The sequence below is a fragment of the Oryzias latipes genome, chromosome 14, assembly GCF_002234675.1.
Source record: "Oryzias latipes chromosome 14, ASM223467v1".
NCBI classification, from domain to species: Eukaryota; Metazoa; Chordata; class Actinopteri; order Beloniformes; family Adrianichthyidae; genus Oryzias; species Oryzias latipes.
Genome location: NC_019872.2, coordinates 26,656,041 through 26,672,826, shown reverse-complemented (window position 1 = coordinate 26,672,826; position 16,786 = coordinate 26,656,041). Strand labels below are relative to the sequence as shown.

General features: G+C 42.9%; 1 protein-coding gene and 1 long non-coding RNA gene across 3 annotated transcripts in view; one reads left to right on the top strand and one right to left on the bottom strand.

The window, feature by feature from the left end:
- Positions 1-16,786, top strand: part of LOC111948625 — a 35,966-nt gene that overhangs the window by 12,239 nt on the left and 6,941 nt on the right. The gene's annotated exons all lie outside the window — the stretch shown is intronic.
- LOC101165995 (smoothelin-like protein 2) lies at positions 305-16,339 on the bottom strand. 2 transcript variants are annotated; one of them, XM_011483947.3, is made up of 13 exons: positions 16,242-16,339; positions 15,573-16,158; positions 4,620-4,692; positions 4,422-4,547; positions 4,203-4,340; positions 3,814-4,029; positions 3,567-3,716; positions 3,406-3,468; positions 3,269-3,326; positions 3,060-3,173; positions 2,846-2,960; positions 754-905; positions 305-658 (listed from the first exon to the last, which is right to left on the bottom strand). In XM_011483947.3, exons 2-13 carry the CDS (start codon positions 16,017-16,019, stop codon positions 532-534), a joined length of 1,779 nt encoding a protein of 592 aa, XP_011482249.1. In that variant the 5' UTR covers positions 16,020-16,158; positions 16,242-16,339; the 3' UTR covers positions 305-531. The 2 variants fall into 2 exon arrangements, with proteins under 2 accessions (XP_011482249.1, XP_023818088.1); XM_023962320.1 differs by having other exon boundaries at positions 15,573-16,292.

Sequence of the window (16,786 nt, the reverse complement as noted above, 5' to 3'; positions counted from 1 at the left end):
TTTAAAAAAAAATTTTTTTTGGAAAAAACTAAAAACTTTAAAGTAAAAAAAAAATCTGAAAGCACAACAAAAAATTTTAAAAAGCCAAAAAAAAATTGACAGCAAATATTTAATATTTTCATTTGCAACTTACAAAGTTTTGTGTGCAACGTGGTGGCATAAATCTCACTCCATATATATCCGGCATTTTTACACAACATGTGCTAAAAATCTGTTTAAATGTTCATTTCTAGGAGAAAATTAGATGTTTAAAAGCCGTTCTCTACTGTGTTATAAACATTCAAATGTGACCCATAAATCTTCACACTGTTTAAAAATAATTTTCTTTACTTCTTCAACACACTTCACTACAGATTTCTCAGAAAGATCATTTTTAAGAATCACTAGTTCATTTTAAAGGCTGACTGAAGGGGGGGGATGTTAGTGACACACACACACACACACACATCAGTGTCAAACTGATCAACTGGTGAGTCTAAAACTATTTTGTGCCTAAAACAACCGCACGTCACCACCGACTCTGATGCAGAGCTACTCAAACTTCTTCAGGTGGTTGTAGAGGGACTGGACGTACGTAAACACACACATGGGGTCCGGCTTGTCCCCCATCTCCAGCATGTCGTCCACTTCGATCAGGCGCAGACAGTCGGCCTGCTCCCTAAAAGCAGGAGCAGAAGCTTTATTTTTAACTCTGGAGGCTAATATTCGGTCGTGTGAACTCCGACTTTTGGACGTTGACGTCAGCCGGCTTACTCTGCTGTGGTGAAGGCCAGTTCCAGGTTGTGTTTGCGGTTGGCGGGGCCCAGAGCGTTGTAATCGAACTCCAGAGGGAAGAAGGAGTGGACGAGAGCGCAGAAAGCCATCCCGTCGCTCCAGCTGGAGGAGAAGTTCTGGATGTCGATGTTCTAGAAGGTGAAGACCTCGTCAGAGTCACTGGTAATTATTGGTGGATCCTTGTTTCTTTATATACATGGAAACTATTTATATTTGAACTGGTTGGTGCATTTACTACGGAGCCCGTGACCTGACATAGATAAAAAATAAAAATAAAAAAAAAGGATGAATTTGTTCTAACACAATAATAATTCACCTTATAAGTCATTAATAAACGTGGATGTGAGCAATATTTGGATTTACAGCAGATAAATTTACATTTCTGTTATTAAATAAGATAACTGGTTTAAAGCAATATTATACCAAGTATTTACCTGTTGGGTACGGGTGTGAGCATGGTGAATACTGACGGCAGCGAATGGAGTGTAAGTCAGTTGCTGTTTGCAGATGATACTGCACTAGTGGCTGACTCAGAAGAGAACTTGGCACATCTGGTTGAGGAGTTTGGAAGGGTGTGCGACAGAAGGAAGTTGGGAGTGAATGTGGAAAAGAGTAAGCGAGTGAGGTGAGGTGTACGAGGTTAAAGGGTGAACGTAGATTGAATGTGGCATTAAATGGGGAGTTGTTGGAAGAGGTAGAGTGTTCTCAGTAGAAGTACCATCCACTCAGTAGTTCAGAAGTACAAAAGATATGGGGGGGAATGAAGAGAGTGTTTGAATGTGGGTCACTGGGAAAGGATGCAAAAAGGAGATTGTATGAGGGTGTGGTGGTGCCTGCAGCGTTATATGGAGCTGAAACATGGAGTCTGAAAGTGGCAGAAAAGAGGAAGCTGAATGTAGTTGAGATGAGATGTTTGAGGAGTATGTGTGGTGTGACACGTATGGATCGTGTGAGAAATGAAGTTATCCGAGATGGAACTGGTGTGACGCGAGAGTTGGCTGATAGAGCAGAGCAAAAGGCACTGGGATGGTTTGGACATGTTGAAAGAATGGAGAGTGAGCGTTTGGTGAAAAAGGTACACGAATCTGATGTGAGTGGAGTGAGAATGAGAGGAAGACCGCGAATGGGATGGACAGAGGGTGTAAAAAGAGCGCTAAATGCAAGAGGGATGACTGTGGTGCAGGGGAGAGAGGTTGCTCAGGACAGGGATGGGTGGAGAGAGTTTGTGTATGAATGAATGGATGGGTGTGGTAGAGGTCTGGTCTTGGGATGAAGCGGCAAGGGGAAACCAGCCTTGGCTGAGGCCCTGCTGTGGAGATGCCCACACCGGGCTGTGCAGCTGACCCTGGTGCAGTGTGGTGTGGCTTAGACCAGTCACACACACACGCGTGCACACACACACACACACACACACACACGCGCACGCACGCACACACTGAAGGAGGAAAATGTGTGCCCTGTCTAGGCTACCCCACCTTGGTGGGACACAGCCTGGGTATATAGATAGATAGATTTACCCGGACCATGGTACAATTTTTGATAATGCACACTTCGTTAGCCTGGACAGCCCAAATGTACAGGTCAACCCCCGTGTGTGTGGTAACTTTGCAGCTTCACGGCTGTGAAGTGGACCCCAGTGTTGTCCTGGTCTGGGTGGGCGCTGTGGCGATGGTCCCGTGGACGGGCTGGCTCCTGGTAGGAAGAGATTCCCAAATACTGTTTCCTCACAGCAGAGCCGAGCCATACTTGTTTGTTTTCTTATTTATTTATTTAAAGTAACACGTGGGGGCCATGGGTCATGTGTTTTAATGGAGGGGAGTGGGAAGGGTGAAGGGTGGGTTGGGTTAAAGCCCTTCAAGCTGCACAAAATGCATGAGAAGCGCTATTTTATAAATAAAGTTTGATTTGATTTGATTTGATTTATGATTACGCTCTCAACCCAATGTTTGCTGGGGAGCCCATACCATGAAGACACTGCCTCTGCAGCTTCTCATAGACCAATATATCTGATTTTAAAGATCACTTTTGCTCAAAAAACAAACCCCAAAAAAACAAAAAACGTTAACCTGACCTTATAGCCGATGGTTTTAGAGCGACACCATTCCAGGAGAATCTGTTTGATCCCGCTGGCGCTGGACACTCCGAAGCTCTGTGAGCGCTTCAGTTTAGGTTTGGAGTCCTTTGGCCTACGGAGAGCAGAATGGAACATTTCAGGGTGAAATTTCTTTTGTTTTTAATGAAGAATTCCTTGCAGTGGTGTGAAAATCTTTGACGTGTTTGTTTACTTTGTGGGCTCAGAGTTCATCCTTTCAAACAGAGCCCGTTTGGCTTGAGCCCCGTTGGAGCGAGGAAGCGTTTGCGATTTCATCGCGTCCAGCCCCTCCGGTTTGTTTAATCTCCTGGTGAAACGGTTACAAAAAAACCCCAAACTGAAGCAGCAGCCTGAGCTTTCTGGTGTTTGAGGACAACAGAAGACTAGAAGACAACACCTTACTTGTCCAGATTTGGTGAGAATCCAGATTTTATGATCGATTTGGATGGAAGTAATTTTTCTGTGGAGAGGAAAAAGGGAAGATCAGGGATAAGAGAAGACTCAAATGTGGGAAAGGGGTCGTGTTCTCGCGACCACACCTGCAGACTGAGGAAAGCTCACGCTTCTTTTTAAACTGGGACTTGGTGTCTTGAGAACAGGAGCTTTTGAGGAAAAGAAACACAACATGTGATCAGTAACTACAGGCTTCTGTGGAAGGACTCACAATCATAACAAACACAAGCAGAAGTGTTGGATTCACTTCGTTTAAAGGGATACTCTCCGGGTTTTACTGATGGCTGCAGTGCTGCTGAAAGGCTCGGAGGCTGAGCTATCGAAGGTGGCGAGCTGGACTCGGCGTTCAGCCTGGTCATGGCAGAGAGAGCCGAGTGGGACTTGGGTTCGTTCGTGTCTGAAGAAAACATTCGAGCACATTCAGCACATAAACCTCCACCCCCAACCGGAAACCAAGAGGAAACGTTTCACGCGGTAATTCTGCAGCTTTGCACCTCGTCTAAACGGATGCTCGCTTCGCTTCACCGAAGGCGATTCTCGCGGTGATGGGTCAGGGCCTGAGACAGGAAGCGGATTGGGTTTGGACGCTGCAGGAACCTCCGAGACGCTTTTGGCTGCAGCTGGGAGGCTGAAGTGAGGTAAAGCCGGGATGGCGGCCTCTGATGGCCTCTGCGGCGCGGCGCTCCTGGACTCGTTCGGCTGAGACGTTCCTGCAGACGGAGACGATGAAACAGACTCTGAACTGGAAGACACAGAGCTGATCCCTGATCTGTTATTCCAATCAAATCCAAGCTGGATGAAACTGAAGACAGAAGCTGGAGTTTAGGAGGTTTATTTCCACAACTGTCCTGTTTGATTCTGTATTGTATGAAGAGATCTGGACCTGCTGGATGCTGATCTTCTCCTGATGCTTTTGGTGCCGATCCTGGAGACTGAGCAGGTTTGTCAGCAACCAAAACCTCTGGACTGAGTTTGGTTGTCATGGCAGTGACCGGCAGGTGTGGCTGTAGGTCATCGCTGTCTGAAAACGATTTGCAGACTTCACTAAAAACATCAGGGGGAACATTTGATCCAAACGTGAGAGCTGGGACCACGGACTGACCGGGTCTGACGGCCGTTTCCACGGCAGCAGACTCGGGGCTGGGTTTGGTGAATGCCGTCACAGGTCGGTGGGACTGGGAGGGGGCGTCGGCAGGATGGGTTACACCGCAGTGTACTGATGTGGGTTCTGAGAGCAAAAGCAAAAGCATGAGTCATCCTGTCAAGAACCTGGTTTGACGCTGGAGGAGCAGCTGCTTACCTTGCCGTTGGGGGGTTTCTTCAACCGTTGTGGCTCCATGTGAAACTTTTTTATCCCCTTTTGCATCAGTGCCCTGCGCAGATAGATAAAAAAAATCTGCTATTTTTTTAATGTCTGCTTTCATCTCGAGGTATACTTTGATAGATCAGAGAAGGGCTGTAGGGTTTGTGAGCAGCAACACCACCACCTTCATCTGACTGACTACCTCATTCAAACTTGTTCTAAATTTTTGTTTGTTAAGTTATTGGTTGGAGAAGGTACACCTAGAAACCTGCAGATCGAATATTAATTTGTAAGAGACTTTAACCATTTATGGATTTTAAAAGAAATGAATACCATCTGCTGTCTCTACATGTCGAAATGGGCTGGGAAACCCAGCCAAAAGGGCCAAAATTACAACTAAACTAAAGAAAGAAAAAAACATATAAACTTCCTGCAAGAGACCCATTTGACAAATGTAGAACACGAAAAATTGAAAAGGTTTGGGTTCAAGAACACTTTCTATAGCTCACACACCAATCGACAGAAACGAGGAGTAGCAATATTGATAGCGAACACAGTTCAGTATAAATGTAAAAGGGAGGTTAAAGATAAAGAAGGGGCGATTTATTATAATTAAAGGAGTAATTGACCAGGCAACAATAACGCTGGTAAATGTCTATGCTCCACCAGAAAGTACTAAAGAGTTTTTTAAACATATCTTTGACACTATTGCAATAGAAGCTGAAGGTATATGCATCAGTGGAGAGGATTTAAATCGTGATTATGGACTATGACCTAGACACAACCAGTAAGAATAGAAATAAGAAACCAACCTCAAAATAAAAAAAAAAATGTGGAAATCAATGGGATTTATTGACGTGTGGAGAGATCTCCATCCTCTACAAAAAGATTACAGCCACTACTCGGAAACTCATTCAGTCTACCCAGGATTGATTATTTCTTTGTGCCGAAAGATCACATGAGCACAATAATGGGGTGTTACATTGGAGTAGCTGATGCATCAGACCACAATGCCATTTATTTAAAAATTAGACTTAAGGGCAGGCAAAGAAATACTTAATGGAGGCTGAATGCAGGAATTTTAAACAACAGTGACCAAACAAATTAAAATAGACATACAAAACTATCTTGACTTAGACAATAATGGTGAATCAAATCCAGCTATTATATGGGAGGCACTAAAAGCAGTGATACGAGGGAGATTTATTGCAATTGGAAGTAAAATGAAATAAGAAAGAGTAAAACAATATGAGACACTTACCTCAGACCTGAGAGAAATGGAACAAGCCTTAAAAGACAACGCAACCAAACAAGACAGCTAATCAGTGAAACAAAAAAGAAGATTAATGATATACTCCAATACGAGACCAAAACCAGAATAAGATACTTACAACAGGACTATTACGACTCAGGCCCCAAAGCCACAAGGCTGTTAGCTTGACGAATACGGGAAAGACAAGTAGAACTAAACATTACTAACTACCCAAAAACAAATCAACTAAAATATAATCCAGAAGAAATTGAGAATATATTTAGGGACTATTATGAGGACTTATACACTGAGCCAATGACTGCAACACAAGTCAAAACTACAGGCCAATTTCTATCTTAAATGTTGACTATAAAATATACACCTCTATTGGTCTATGGTCACCTCTATGGTCACCTCTATGGTCTCGTATTGGAGTATATCATTAATCTTCTTTTAACATAGACTCCAATCATTTATATCAAATTTAATAGATGAGGACCAAACCGGATTCGTCAAAGGCAGACAAACACACCATAATATGAGGAGAACACTTCACATTATAAACAGGACACATAAAAAAATTTAACAGCTGCCTTAATAAGCTTAGATGCCGAAAAGGCATTTAATAGAGTCAATTGGGAATTTGTATATTTAACATTGAAGAAATTTGGATTCAATGAAAAAAATCAATTGAGTGCATCAGTTCTCTATATTACAAACCTACAGGTAGAATCAAAATCAACGGCTCCCTCACAAACAGATTCAGTCTGGGAGGGGGGGACTAGACAGGGCTGTTGTCTCAGCCATGTACTCTTTGCCCTCTATATCGAACCAGTAGCCCAAATGGTGAGAATAGAATAGAATAGAATAGAATAGAATAGAATAGAATAGAATGGCTTTATTGTCATTGTGCATAGTACAATGAGATTTAAGCATCACCATCAGTGCAAGAACAGTAAGGAAGGGAAAAGTAGTAAAGATAACATTGTAACATTGAGACAGGTCCCTAGGATAACAGGAATAGACATTGGTGGACAGGAACATGTCATAGGCCTGTTCGCGGATGACGTTATGGTATATTTATTAGATCCAGTCAAATCATTTGGTAACTTGATGAAGATTTATGATAGATTTGGTCAAAGCTCAGGATACAACATAAAAATAAATAAAACTCAGACACTCATGTTTAATTGCATTGCAAATCAAGGTTTAAAGGAATGGAAGATAAAATGGGATGCCAAATCACTTGAGTACTTGGGGGTGAATATACCTAAAGACCCAGCAAAACACATACACGCTAGGATTACGTGAAAGAATAAAAGTTATTAAAATGAATATACTACCAAGCCTCCTTTACCTATTTCTAGCTTTACCCGTAGAGATCCCACAATCCCAATTCCAAAAATGGGATAAACTTAGATCAAGATTTATATGGGAAGGAAAACAACCAAGAATACGCTACCACACTTTACAACTACCCAATACAAAAGGGGGAAGAGCCTTACCTAATCTAAAAGAATACTTTAGAGCTGCTCAAATACATCCTTTAGTATACTGGTGTAATACAGAGTATGTTGCCCGGTGGAAAGATATAGAACTTTTTGCACCCAAAGTCCCAATTCAAACATGTATGGGGGGAAAATGAGATCCCAGCCACTGCTAAAGAGCATTTAGATCTAAATCCAATAACATTATATACTCTTGAGAACTGGTATTATGTTATAAAACAACTAAAATTGGGGAAGGAACTTAGATTGCTGTAATGGACAGCATATGATGACAAATTTAGACCACAGATTCCAACAATGGGCTGAAAAGGGTTTTACGGCCATGTGGACAATGATAAAGAAAGGCGAAATGAGAGAATTTCAGGAACTTAAAGACACATATGGTCTAATAAACCAGAACCTATTCAGATTTATGCAAATGCGAGACTACAATGAAAAGCAAATCAAAACAGAGAAACACACAATACACCCTACAATTAAGACATTCATGACATTTATACAGGCCTACAGTGAAAATATCCCCAAGGTTCTATCCATTTTATATAAGCACCTTATGGAATCAAAAGTGGGGTCAACTCTTTATATCAAAGCAAAATGGGAAAAGGATTTGAGAGAAAAAATCTCAGAGATGTGGGACGATATGTGGAAAGTTCATCGAACCACTATGCAGTCACAAAAATGGCGAGAATTTGCTTGGAAAAACCAAACAAGATATTTTATAACACCACAAATCAAGGGCAAACTAATTAAAACTCAGCAACTCTGCTGGAGAACTTGCATGGATAAAGATTCAAATAAGACACATTTTTTTTGGGAATGTGAGAAAATAAAACTCTTCTGGGACACCATCCACTCAGCTATATGTATATAAGATACCCCTGACCGGTCTTGTGATGTATCTGGGTTACTTAAAGGGAACTGTACAAAAATCTAGTGAAAAGCTCCGTTAGTGGCAGCAAAGAAAGCCATAACTAAGAACTGGCAGAAGGCGGAGGCACCAACACACAACCAATGAATGTATATTGTGGAAGAAATCCAAACAATGGAGATACTTACATAAAAACTAAGAATGAAGGAAGAACAATTTCTGAAGGACTGGGAAAAATGGTATATGTACAAAAGAAGAAAAGGTTATGACATATAGTGAACTTTGTGTTCAGTATCCTGGAAAGGAAAACATTTCAACCTAACAAACTCTACGTACCTCCTTCTATTGAGTTTTTTTTTTCTTTTCTTTTTCGTTCAATATATAATGTTTCAATGCTTTAACTTTTTTCATGTGTTTAAAAATAATAAAAAGATATTTACAAAAAAATTCTGAACAGCTCAAAACTGAATTCATCTGGGCCGAAACCCTAGACGGACACCTGCAAACATCGACGAATGACGAACACAAGAAGCACCTATGAATGACCTACGTCAAGCATGGATCGCAAAAGACCGAAATTTCATCCGAGGAAAATGTACAAAATGTACGTAGTTGGTGTGTGACAAGGCCTTAAAAGATCAAAAGAGTTATCATTTAACGGATGACAGAACTGTCTGACGCAAGGGGATCTACGTTTCGAGTTTCTGTTATCCCAATTGCCAACTGGCGTTTGGGCCATAACCTAGGGTGCAGAGGTAGAGACGTCAACCTCTGATCCGAAGATTGCAGGTTCAGTTCCCGCCTTGCCCGTCCATGTGTCAAAGTGTCCTTGGGCAAGGCACGGAACCATTCATTTCTCCTGATGGTTGTAGGTTGCTGCCAGTGTTCATCAGTGGAGCCACCATCAGTACACGAATGTGTGTGTGCGTGGGTGAACAGGACTGTGACTGCAAAGCAGTAAAATGCTATTTATGTGTACGCTGTTTACATTTGGGGCTATTTAACCAGAACTTCCTTTTTAATGTGTCCATTATAACCTTTAATGGGAACCCTGTTGCCAAGAAGAATCAAGTATTCACCCAGATCGAGGCGTAAAGACTAAGTACTAAGTAGACTACTGTACTAACACTCTTCAATAACATCTGTTTGCATTTAGATTAAATTAAATTAGTTTAAAAACTCCAAATGAAAACTACAGGAAGATAAAAATTTTAAAGAATAGTTTTGTTTTAAGTAAATTCCCATCGTCTCAATCAAAAGAAAAGACGCGGGCGAGCTTTCCGAACAATCCTGCTGCTATTTGAATCCCAGTTGAGGTTGTTGGAGAAGGTCACACCCAGAAACTTTCAAGAATTTGTACCTCGAAATCGTGAATGAAAACAGTTTTTTTCTTTCTGCTTCGGCTAAAGTCAATGATCAGTTTAGCACAAGATAGTTCTCTTGACTCCTGCGAACCACGTTTCCTTCTTCTGCACGATGGTGCGATCCGTCATTTGAGCTGATCAGACCAACAATAGTGGTGTCGTCAGCGTATTGAACAATCGAGGTTTTAGAAGAAGTTGCAACACGATCAGAGGTCTGCAAGGGAAAAAGCAGGGGTCTAAAAGTACCACCCTGGGGGACGCCAGTACTCGCACAAAGTTCATCAGTATCAGTCATTAAGTTTGACTTTCTGTGGTCTGCAGGTGAAATCCTTTTAAAAATGGCATCATTGAGACAGGGAGATTTTATTTTGTGAATTAACTTCACAAGAATGAGAGCGTTAAAAGTCGAACTAAAATCTATGAAAAGCATTACGCTGCTTGCATAAACTCTTCACTACTGTAAAGTGTTGCATATCGGCACAAAGCCACTCATTTCTACGAGTCAGAATCCGTTCAAATGCTTGAACGGCTGAACACCGGAGAGAGGGCTAAAGGCCAACATGTCAAATAAAAAGAAATCATTTCAGGTCTAAGCAGCTGACGGCGTTTTTGACAGCTGTGGCCATCAGACCCCGGTTCCCACCGAGGGCTATTTTCGATGCTGCCATTGGCCCCCTTTGCAGGAGTTTCCGCAGCACTCTCCTTACATCCCAATATAGACCCAAATGGATGCTTTGGTCATCGGCGAGTTAGCCTGAGTGATCCAAACAATTGCTAAGTATATCAGGCCTGAGCCCCCCTCCTCCTCCACCGACCCCTCCCACAAAGTGTTGCTTTCCGGGCGGACACGCGTGGACCGTCCGTCCGTCCGTCCATCATGAGGAAGATTATCACCACGGGGATGTGAGGCCTCAACGGTAGCTGCTGCCGCAGGGCTCTGCAGTCTGGCTGTCTGACCCGGCTAATCCCCGTAACCTTTAGCTAACGCTAACGCACACATCACCTTAAAAAAACGCCTCGGCTGGATTCCACATGACGCAAAGACCGGGCGTTCTTCTGATCCACAAGAAGTGATAAAAACACTGGTTATAGATCGTAAAGTAAACCAGCTAAACTTTGGGGTTTTAGCATAACTTGCTGAAAAATAGTTCAAATAAAAGTTTACAAAGATCTAATTTTTCCAAGCATGAAAATTAATATTTTTTTTTATTGTTTAATTCACCTCTTTGCAGCTTCTTTTACAGTTTTTATCCTGGAAATCCCCAAACTAAAGATATTCAGACATTTATTTTGAAAAGATTGTAACAGTAAAGATCCTTAATTACATATACCTATACCAATTGTGTTCATTTATTCAGAAAATAAACATTTGGAGACTAAATATTTATTTTTCAGAACTTTCTTATACAGTAGAAGCATTTCAGGCAGACAATAAAAAAAAAAAACATTAAACCTCCCAAAAACAGATGCACAGTAGCTAATATAAGTAGTGTCCCCAACAAAATATTACAACAAACTAGATTCTGCATTAAAAAAAGAAAAACGGGCATTAAACAGTTTGCAGCAGTGTTACTCTTTTCCTGCAACAGTTGGGAGTTGTTGTGATATGTTGTTGTTGCTTTATGTTGTGGTCAAAATTTTATGTGTGTAACCGTATCTACCCGTACTTATTTTTCTACTGTATTGTATTGATTTAAGTAATCACGTAAAGTAAAACATACGTTTTATTAGAGATGCTACTTGATGTTCCACTAATGAAAATGTTTGTCGCATTTTTCTGATGACAGAGGACATATATGAAGAATATTCAGCTTTTAAAAATGTTTTGAAAACAAATAAAGAAAAAAAAAATTTAAAAAAAAAAGTTTTGTAAAAAGTTTTATAATGTATATTTTACTGTACATTTTATTGGTTTTATTTTTATTTTCACTATTATGTACGGCGACCTAACAAATAACATTTATTATCATAAAATTTTTTTTGTGTCTCTGAATATTTTTTGTTCAAATAGTTGTGAATCAGGAGCAGATGAAAAACTGCAGTTTGAAAAAGCTGCTAGTTTCTATGCAGAAACTACACGAGCTTCCAGCTCCGCCCCTTTCTGATGCATCAACTTCCAGACATGTGTTTTCCTCGTCTGAGCTGGAATCTAGATTAGTAAAGCACGGCGTTCCATGACTGTTCCTTGGATCTGTAACAGACTTTTCACACATGTACCACCGACGTATAGCTTTTATTCTAACTAATTACGTAACTGACGCTCAAATTTTGGGCCACATGTGGCTTTCGCGTTGATTTACGCGTGTGATTCGTGAGACATCTGCGAAAATTTCACATAAAGACCACAACTTCTCTATTTTTGTCCATGTATCTTCACGTCTGAGCAATTTTCAACTGTGTCATACAAAAATGTAGGTAGTGGCTGTGGGTCACGGTCTTTAGGTTATGAAGAAAGTTCAGCTCAAAATTGCCTTTCTGAGTATCTTAATGTTGCAGGAGCGGACCAACAATTCCTTTCGAAAAAGATCTCATTTCTGCCGTAGAAAACCCGCTTGGCGGGCCATCAAGTGGGGGTTGTGAGGGGCTGTAAGCTAGCAGGTGAGAGTGGAAACAAAGGGATGATGGGAAATGGGGGCAGGCTCACTCCAAGCCATTTCTGCCCACAACCCGGAGGTGAATTTCTAATGAACTCCTGCTGTTCTGGAGAGATTTATCATATTTATTTATTTATTTATTTATTATTTTGAAATGCTGCTTTGAAAACAGACCTAGAGATGATCAGAGTGGGACTTCAAGAACAGAAGAAGCCAAATTCTGCTGGAAACTAAAACAGTCGCAGATACTGTCTGAAATATGGATGTTTCTTTTTGGGGGGGGGTTAGAACGTGACAGAGCGTTTACGGAGCTTTGGGGTGGGGGTGGGGTGTCATGGACAAACACCAATTTGTTATGGAAGATTAAAAGAGTAAAATTAGAAAACAGTTGAGAGAGTTATTCTTCTCTGCTGGTGACAGGACACCAAAAACAAATCGGGCAGCTCTCTTATCACAGAGCGGCTCCGTCTGCTGTATGTCACAGTCGGAGGGGGGCGGGGGGCGGGGGGTAGTTGAGAAAAGACCAGGTGACATCAGCAGGCAGGAATGTGGGGGGCGAGTGTTTCAGGGGGGGACAGCTGGTCGCCTCTTTCAGGGTGTGGACGGACCGTTTTAATTGACAGACGCAATTCAACTTTCCATCGGGAGACCTGAGACCTGGACGGGCCTGGGGGGTGGGGGGGCAGAATTCCAGAGCAATTAGGGGACACGGTTTTATTTAAAGACCCACATCGGAGCGGGCCCCGGGAATTATGCCACACAGAAACTTTACTGCGTTGGACTTCTTCCGAATTGTTTTCTGCGTTTGTTTAACGCTAATCGTTGCGCTTTTGCTTAAGGGAGGTGGGGAAAATACATTTTCCCTCTTGGGGGGGGCTCGCTCAGGACTCCCTGCTGTTCGCCGGACCAGCAAGGGGTCGGAGATTTATGGCAGCGTCCCTGGTTTTTCAGCAGATCAAAGGAGTTCGCTCGCCTGTTGATGGACCGTTTCCCCACAAACTCAGGAGGGTTTCAGCTTCTAGTCTAAATTTGTCTACGTAAAGCTCAGTCAGACAGAAAGAAACAGCTGTGGACGTCTACTGCAAATGTTGGTGTCAAATTCAGGCTTTCGGGGGCTTAAAACCAAAGAGAAACTGACCTCAGGTGATGTTCTGTGACGTTGCCATTAGCACTTCTTTAACATTTTTATAATAAAAAAATGTGACTATCAGTGAAATTATCCTGTGGTGGGACGATACTGGACAATCAGACGAGCCCGCCTACAGGTGGAAACTGGTTCAAGGTGAGGGATTTGGATTTTTATCTACAAATAATTCAGTGAACCTCCTGGAATAATTAAAAATCAAACAAAAAAAAGTGTCTTTTGGTGGTTTCAGCGACCAATTTTAGCAATCTGCCAAACTTAAACTTTGTCCAAAAATTCCAATTGTACACATTTTTTCAATGCAAAAAACCATCTATGCTCTCTAGATTGGTGAATATGGACCACAGTGCATAGTGTTTGAAAAAAATGTATTTCAATGTCTTTTTAAAAACCATCCAAGTTTGGATCAGAACTCAGTGGATTTGTAAATAGATGTTTGCATATTTATGAGGTTTTTACTTCTGTTAATGGTTATTTGGTGAAATTAATCCGAAATGCTTCAAAGTCCGCGTCACCGGATGGTCCAGCACTCTATGGTCCTTATGGAGTAGTGAGGTTGGTTCAAACATCCAGAACCGACGGGCCTTTTCCTGGTACCAAAAGCTAATCGCTAAAGCTAGTTACTGAAACAGTGTTGCTGAGTTCATGGCCCCCAGTTAAAAGCAGATGAATCCTGTTTTTGTTTTTGTTTAGAAACTCTTAGCATTGAACTGAGATTTAACAAACAGCCTGTTGACGACTCTTGGAAACTTTGAATATTGCGTAACCGTCTGATGACATCATGCAGCCAAGTCGCCCGTTTTCCTCTGGGACCACGGGGCGTCGAAACTTTAATCCTCCAGATTTTAGTCCGGTTTCGTCATTAAAAACAAAGTTCAACTGTTGCAAGATATTCAATGATGGTAGAAATCTGCCCCCGAAGGGGGTATTTGCCTCAGTTGGACTGAGAGAAAGTGTTTTTGTAGCTCACTGGAGTTGGATTTGTTGACTCATTTCCTCATTTTTAACCCTTGTGGTATCCTAGGCACTTTAACATTGGGAGTGGGGTCATCTAGACCCACTAGACAGTGCTCTGAACCTTTTTTCTTCAATGATTTGTGATCTTCACTGGTGTCCATGGATTACATGAAATCTTTCCACCTTTCTCCACCTTTGCCATGGTAGGGAGAACACATCAATGTAAGGGTGGGGTCATTTTGACCCCACAAGGTAGCACAAGGGCTAATTGTCGGACAGGAGCGCACACTCGTCTCGTGAACGACTTCCTGCGCTGTCCACAGGATTAGAGGGTGTGGGGACACAATGAAAAGTCCGTACGACACGCTCGGGTCTTGCCTTTCGTGTTTTGTTAGCGTTCGCTTCGTCTTGTCGCCCCATAGAAAAAAATCGTAGAAAAAAACATGTATGTTAACGTTTTGGCTCTACGGGTTCGCCAAGTGCCCTGCGACCTTGATATTTGGTCTTGCGGGCTTTTCCGCAGACAGCCCGCATCCACCCGTAAGGACAGGTTTTTACATTCCATCATCTAAAAAAACATAAGAAACAACCAAATCTGAAAATCCCACCAACCTCACCAAACCAAGGAGCATCTGACGTCGCAGTTCCTCAAAAAAAACACTAGAGGCAGGTTAGAACAGAGAGACTCTCATATCAAAAGGCTGATCAGAGATTTTCAGAATCCGGTTAAGTGAAAGTGAGGAAACAGATGAAGGTAATTATAAATACTGTAGTCGTTAGAGAGACACTGATAAATACAGAAAAAGAACCTTTGACCTTTTAAAATGATCCCATTTATTAACCCTTGTGCTATCTTGTGGGGTCCAGATGACCCCACTCCCATTGTTAACGTGCCTCCAAGGCACTTAAACATTTGGAAGTTGGGTCATCTAGACCCACTAGAGAGTGCGCTGAACCTTTTTTCCTCAGTGATTTGTGATCTTTACTGGTGTCCATGGATTACATGTAATCTTTCCACCTTTGTCATGGTAGGGAGAACACGTCAATGGAAGGGTGGGGTCATTTTGACCCCACAAGATAGCACAAGTGTTAAAAAAAAGAACCAACTTTCTGGTCATTTAGTCTCCCGTGGTCATCAGTCTTAACCCTTTGGGTTCTGGTCCTTAGCTTGGGTCAACCTCCAATCCCAGTCACTGATGCTGGAAATCCTTTAGGATGCTGGAATCAAAACCCCAGAGGAATATGTTGAAGTTGGATACTCACATTAAGTTCTGCGTGCCTCCTTGCTCTCCATGGAGGAGGAGCCGTTGAGCCACCAGCAGGAGCAGCAGGAGCATTTCTCGACGGCTCTGAATGGGAGCAGGTGGATTCTGCAGAGTCGACCGGGCTGGTCTGGTCCTCCTCGGTCTCACCGTTCTCCACACTTTCCCTCTGACTCCTTTTCTCCTCGGGGAGGCTCCTCTGGAGCGCCTCCACCAGCTGGCTGAGGGCCTCCAGCTTGGCCCCGAGCTGCCGGTTCTCCTCCTGCAGCCTGGTCACGGCCGCAGCCAGGGGTCCGTTGGCGACGCACAGCTCGTCGATCCTCTGATCGATGCCGCGCTTGAAGGCGTTGACGTCCACGTGCACCTCCTTCACGGCCGCCTGCAGAGTCGCCTCAAACTGGGAGAGGGCTTTGCTCACCGTCGCCTCCTGGTCTTTGGCTTCCTCCATGGTTCCTGCGGAGACCCTCTACCTTGGCTTTGCGGTTGAAAACAGTCGCTGTTCCTCCGAATCTGAACGTTTAGAGCCTCCACCTCTTTAAAGTCCCATCAGGCTCCATGGACAGCGTCTCCAGAGCAACCCCCCCCGTCTGGTCAAAGCAGGAGAACTTGTGTATAAATCATGGAAGAAACTCACACAGGGACGTCCTGGAAGAGAGGAGATCCCACTGACCTGCTGCTGCCGGCCCGCTCAGAGCGCCGCTCCAGCTGAGTGGATCTCCTGCGGGTGCAGCAGGTTTGCTTCGGTATTTTGAGACATCCAGGGGGCGGGAAAGATCAAATGTGGAGGAGGGGCCAGAGTTATTCCAATGCTGTGACCTCTCTGTGCTGAGGCTGAACCCGGCGCCGCGGGACGGCCCAAAAGACAGTTTTCCGTCCGGATCGGAGAGGAGCGGGCGGAGCAGACGAGAACCGCAGCAGAACCTCTGCACTGAATGGATTCAATGTCAGGTTCTGCATATAGAAATGGATTCTAACACCTTTATTTTATCATCTATTCATACCTGCATATGTTTGCACACAGCGAGTACCCGATGGAAAAGAATTTTGGTCGCAGTGACCAACCCCTCCCCCGAAAAAAGAAAGCCATAAAAAAAAATGAATGGGGCCAAAATCTCCTTCGAGGCTCAAAAAAGTGTTTTTACATTTACTAACAGAAGCAAAACACGCCTGCTGTGGGTTTCCAAAGGGAGTTTGGAACTTATTATGGGATGGTTA

Coding starts and splice junctions, on each gene's coding strand:
- LOC101165995 (XM_011483947.3), bottom strand. CDS start 16,019: ATGGAGGAAGCCAAAGACCAGGAGGCGACGGTGAGCAAAGCCCTCTCC. Junction 4,693..15,572: donor GGAGGCACGCAGAACTTAAT/GTGAGTATCCAA, acceptor CTATCTGCGCAG/GGCACTGATGCAAAAGGGGA. Junction 3,327..3,405: donor GAGCTTTCCTCAGTCTGCAG/GTGTGGTCGCGA, acceptor TCCTCTCCACAG/AAAAATTACTTCCATCCAAA.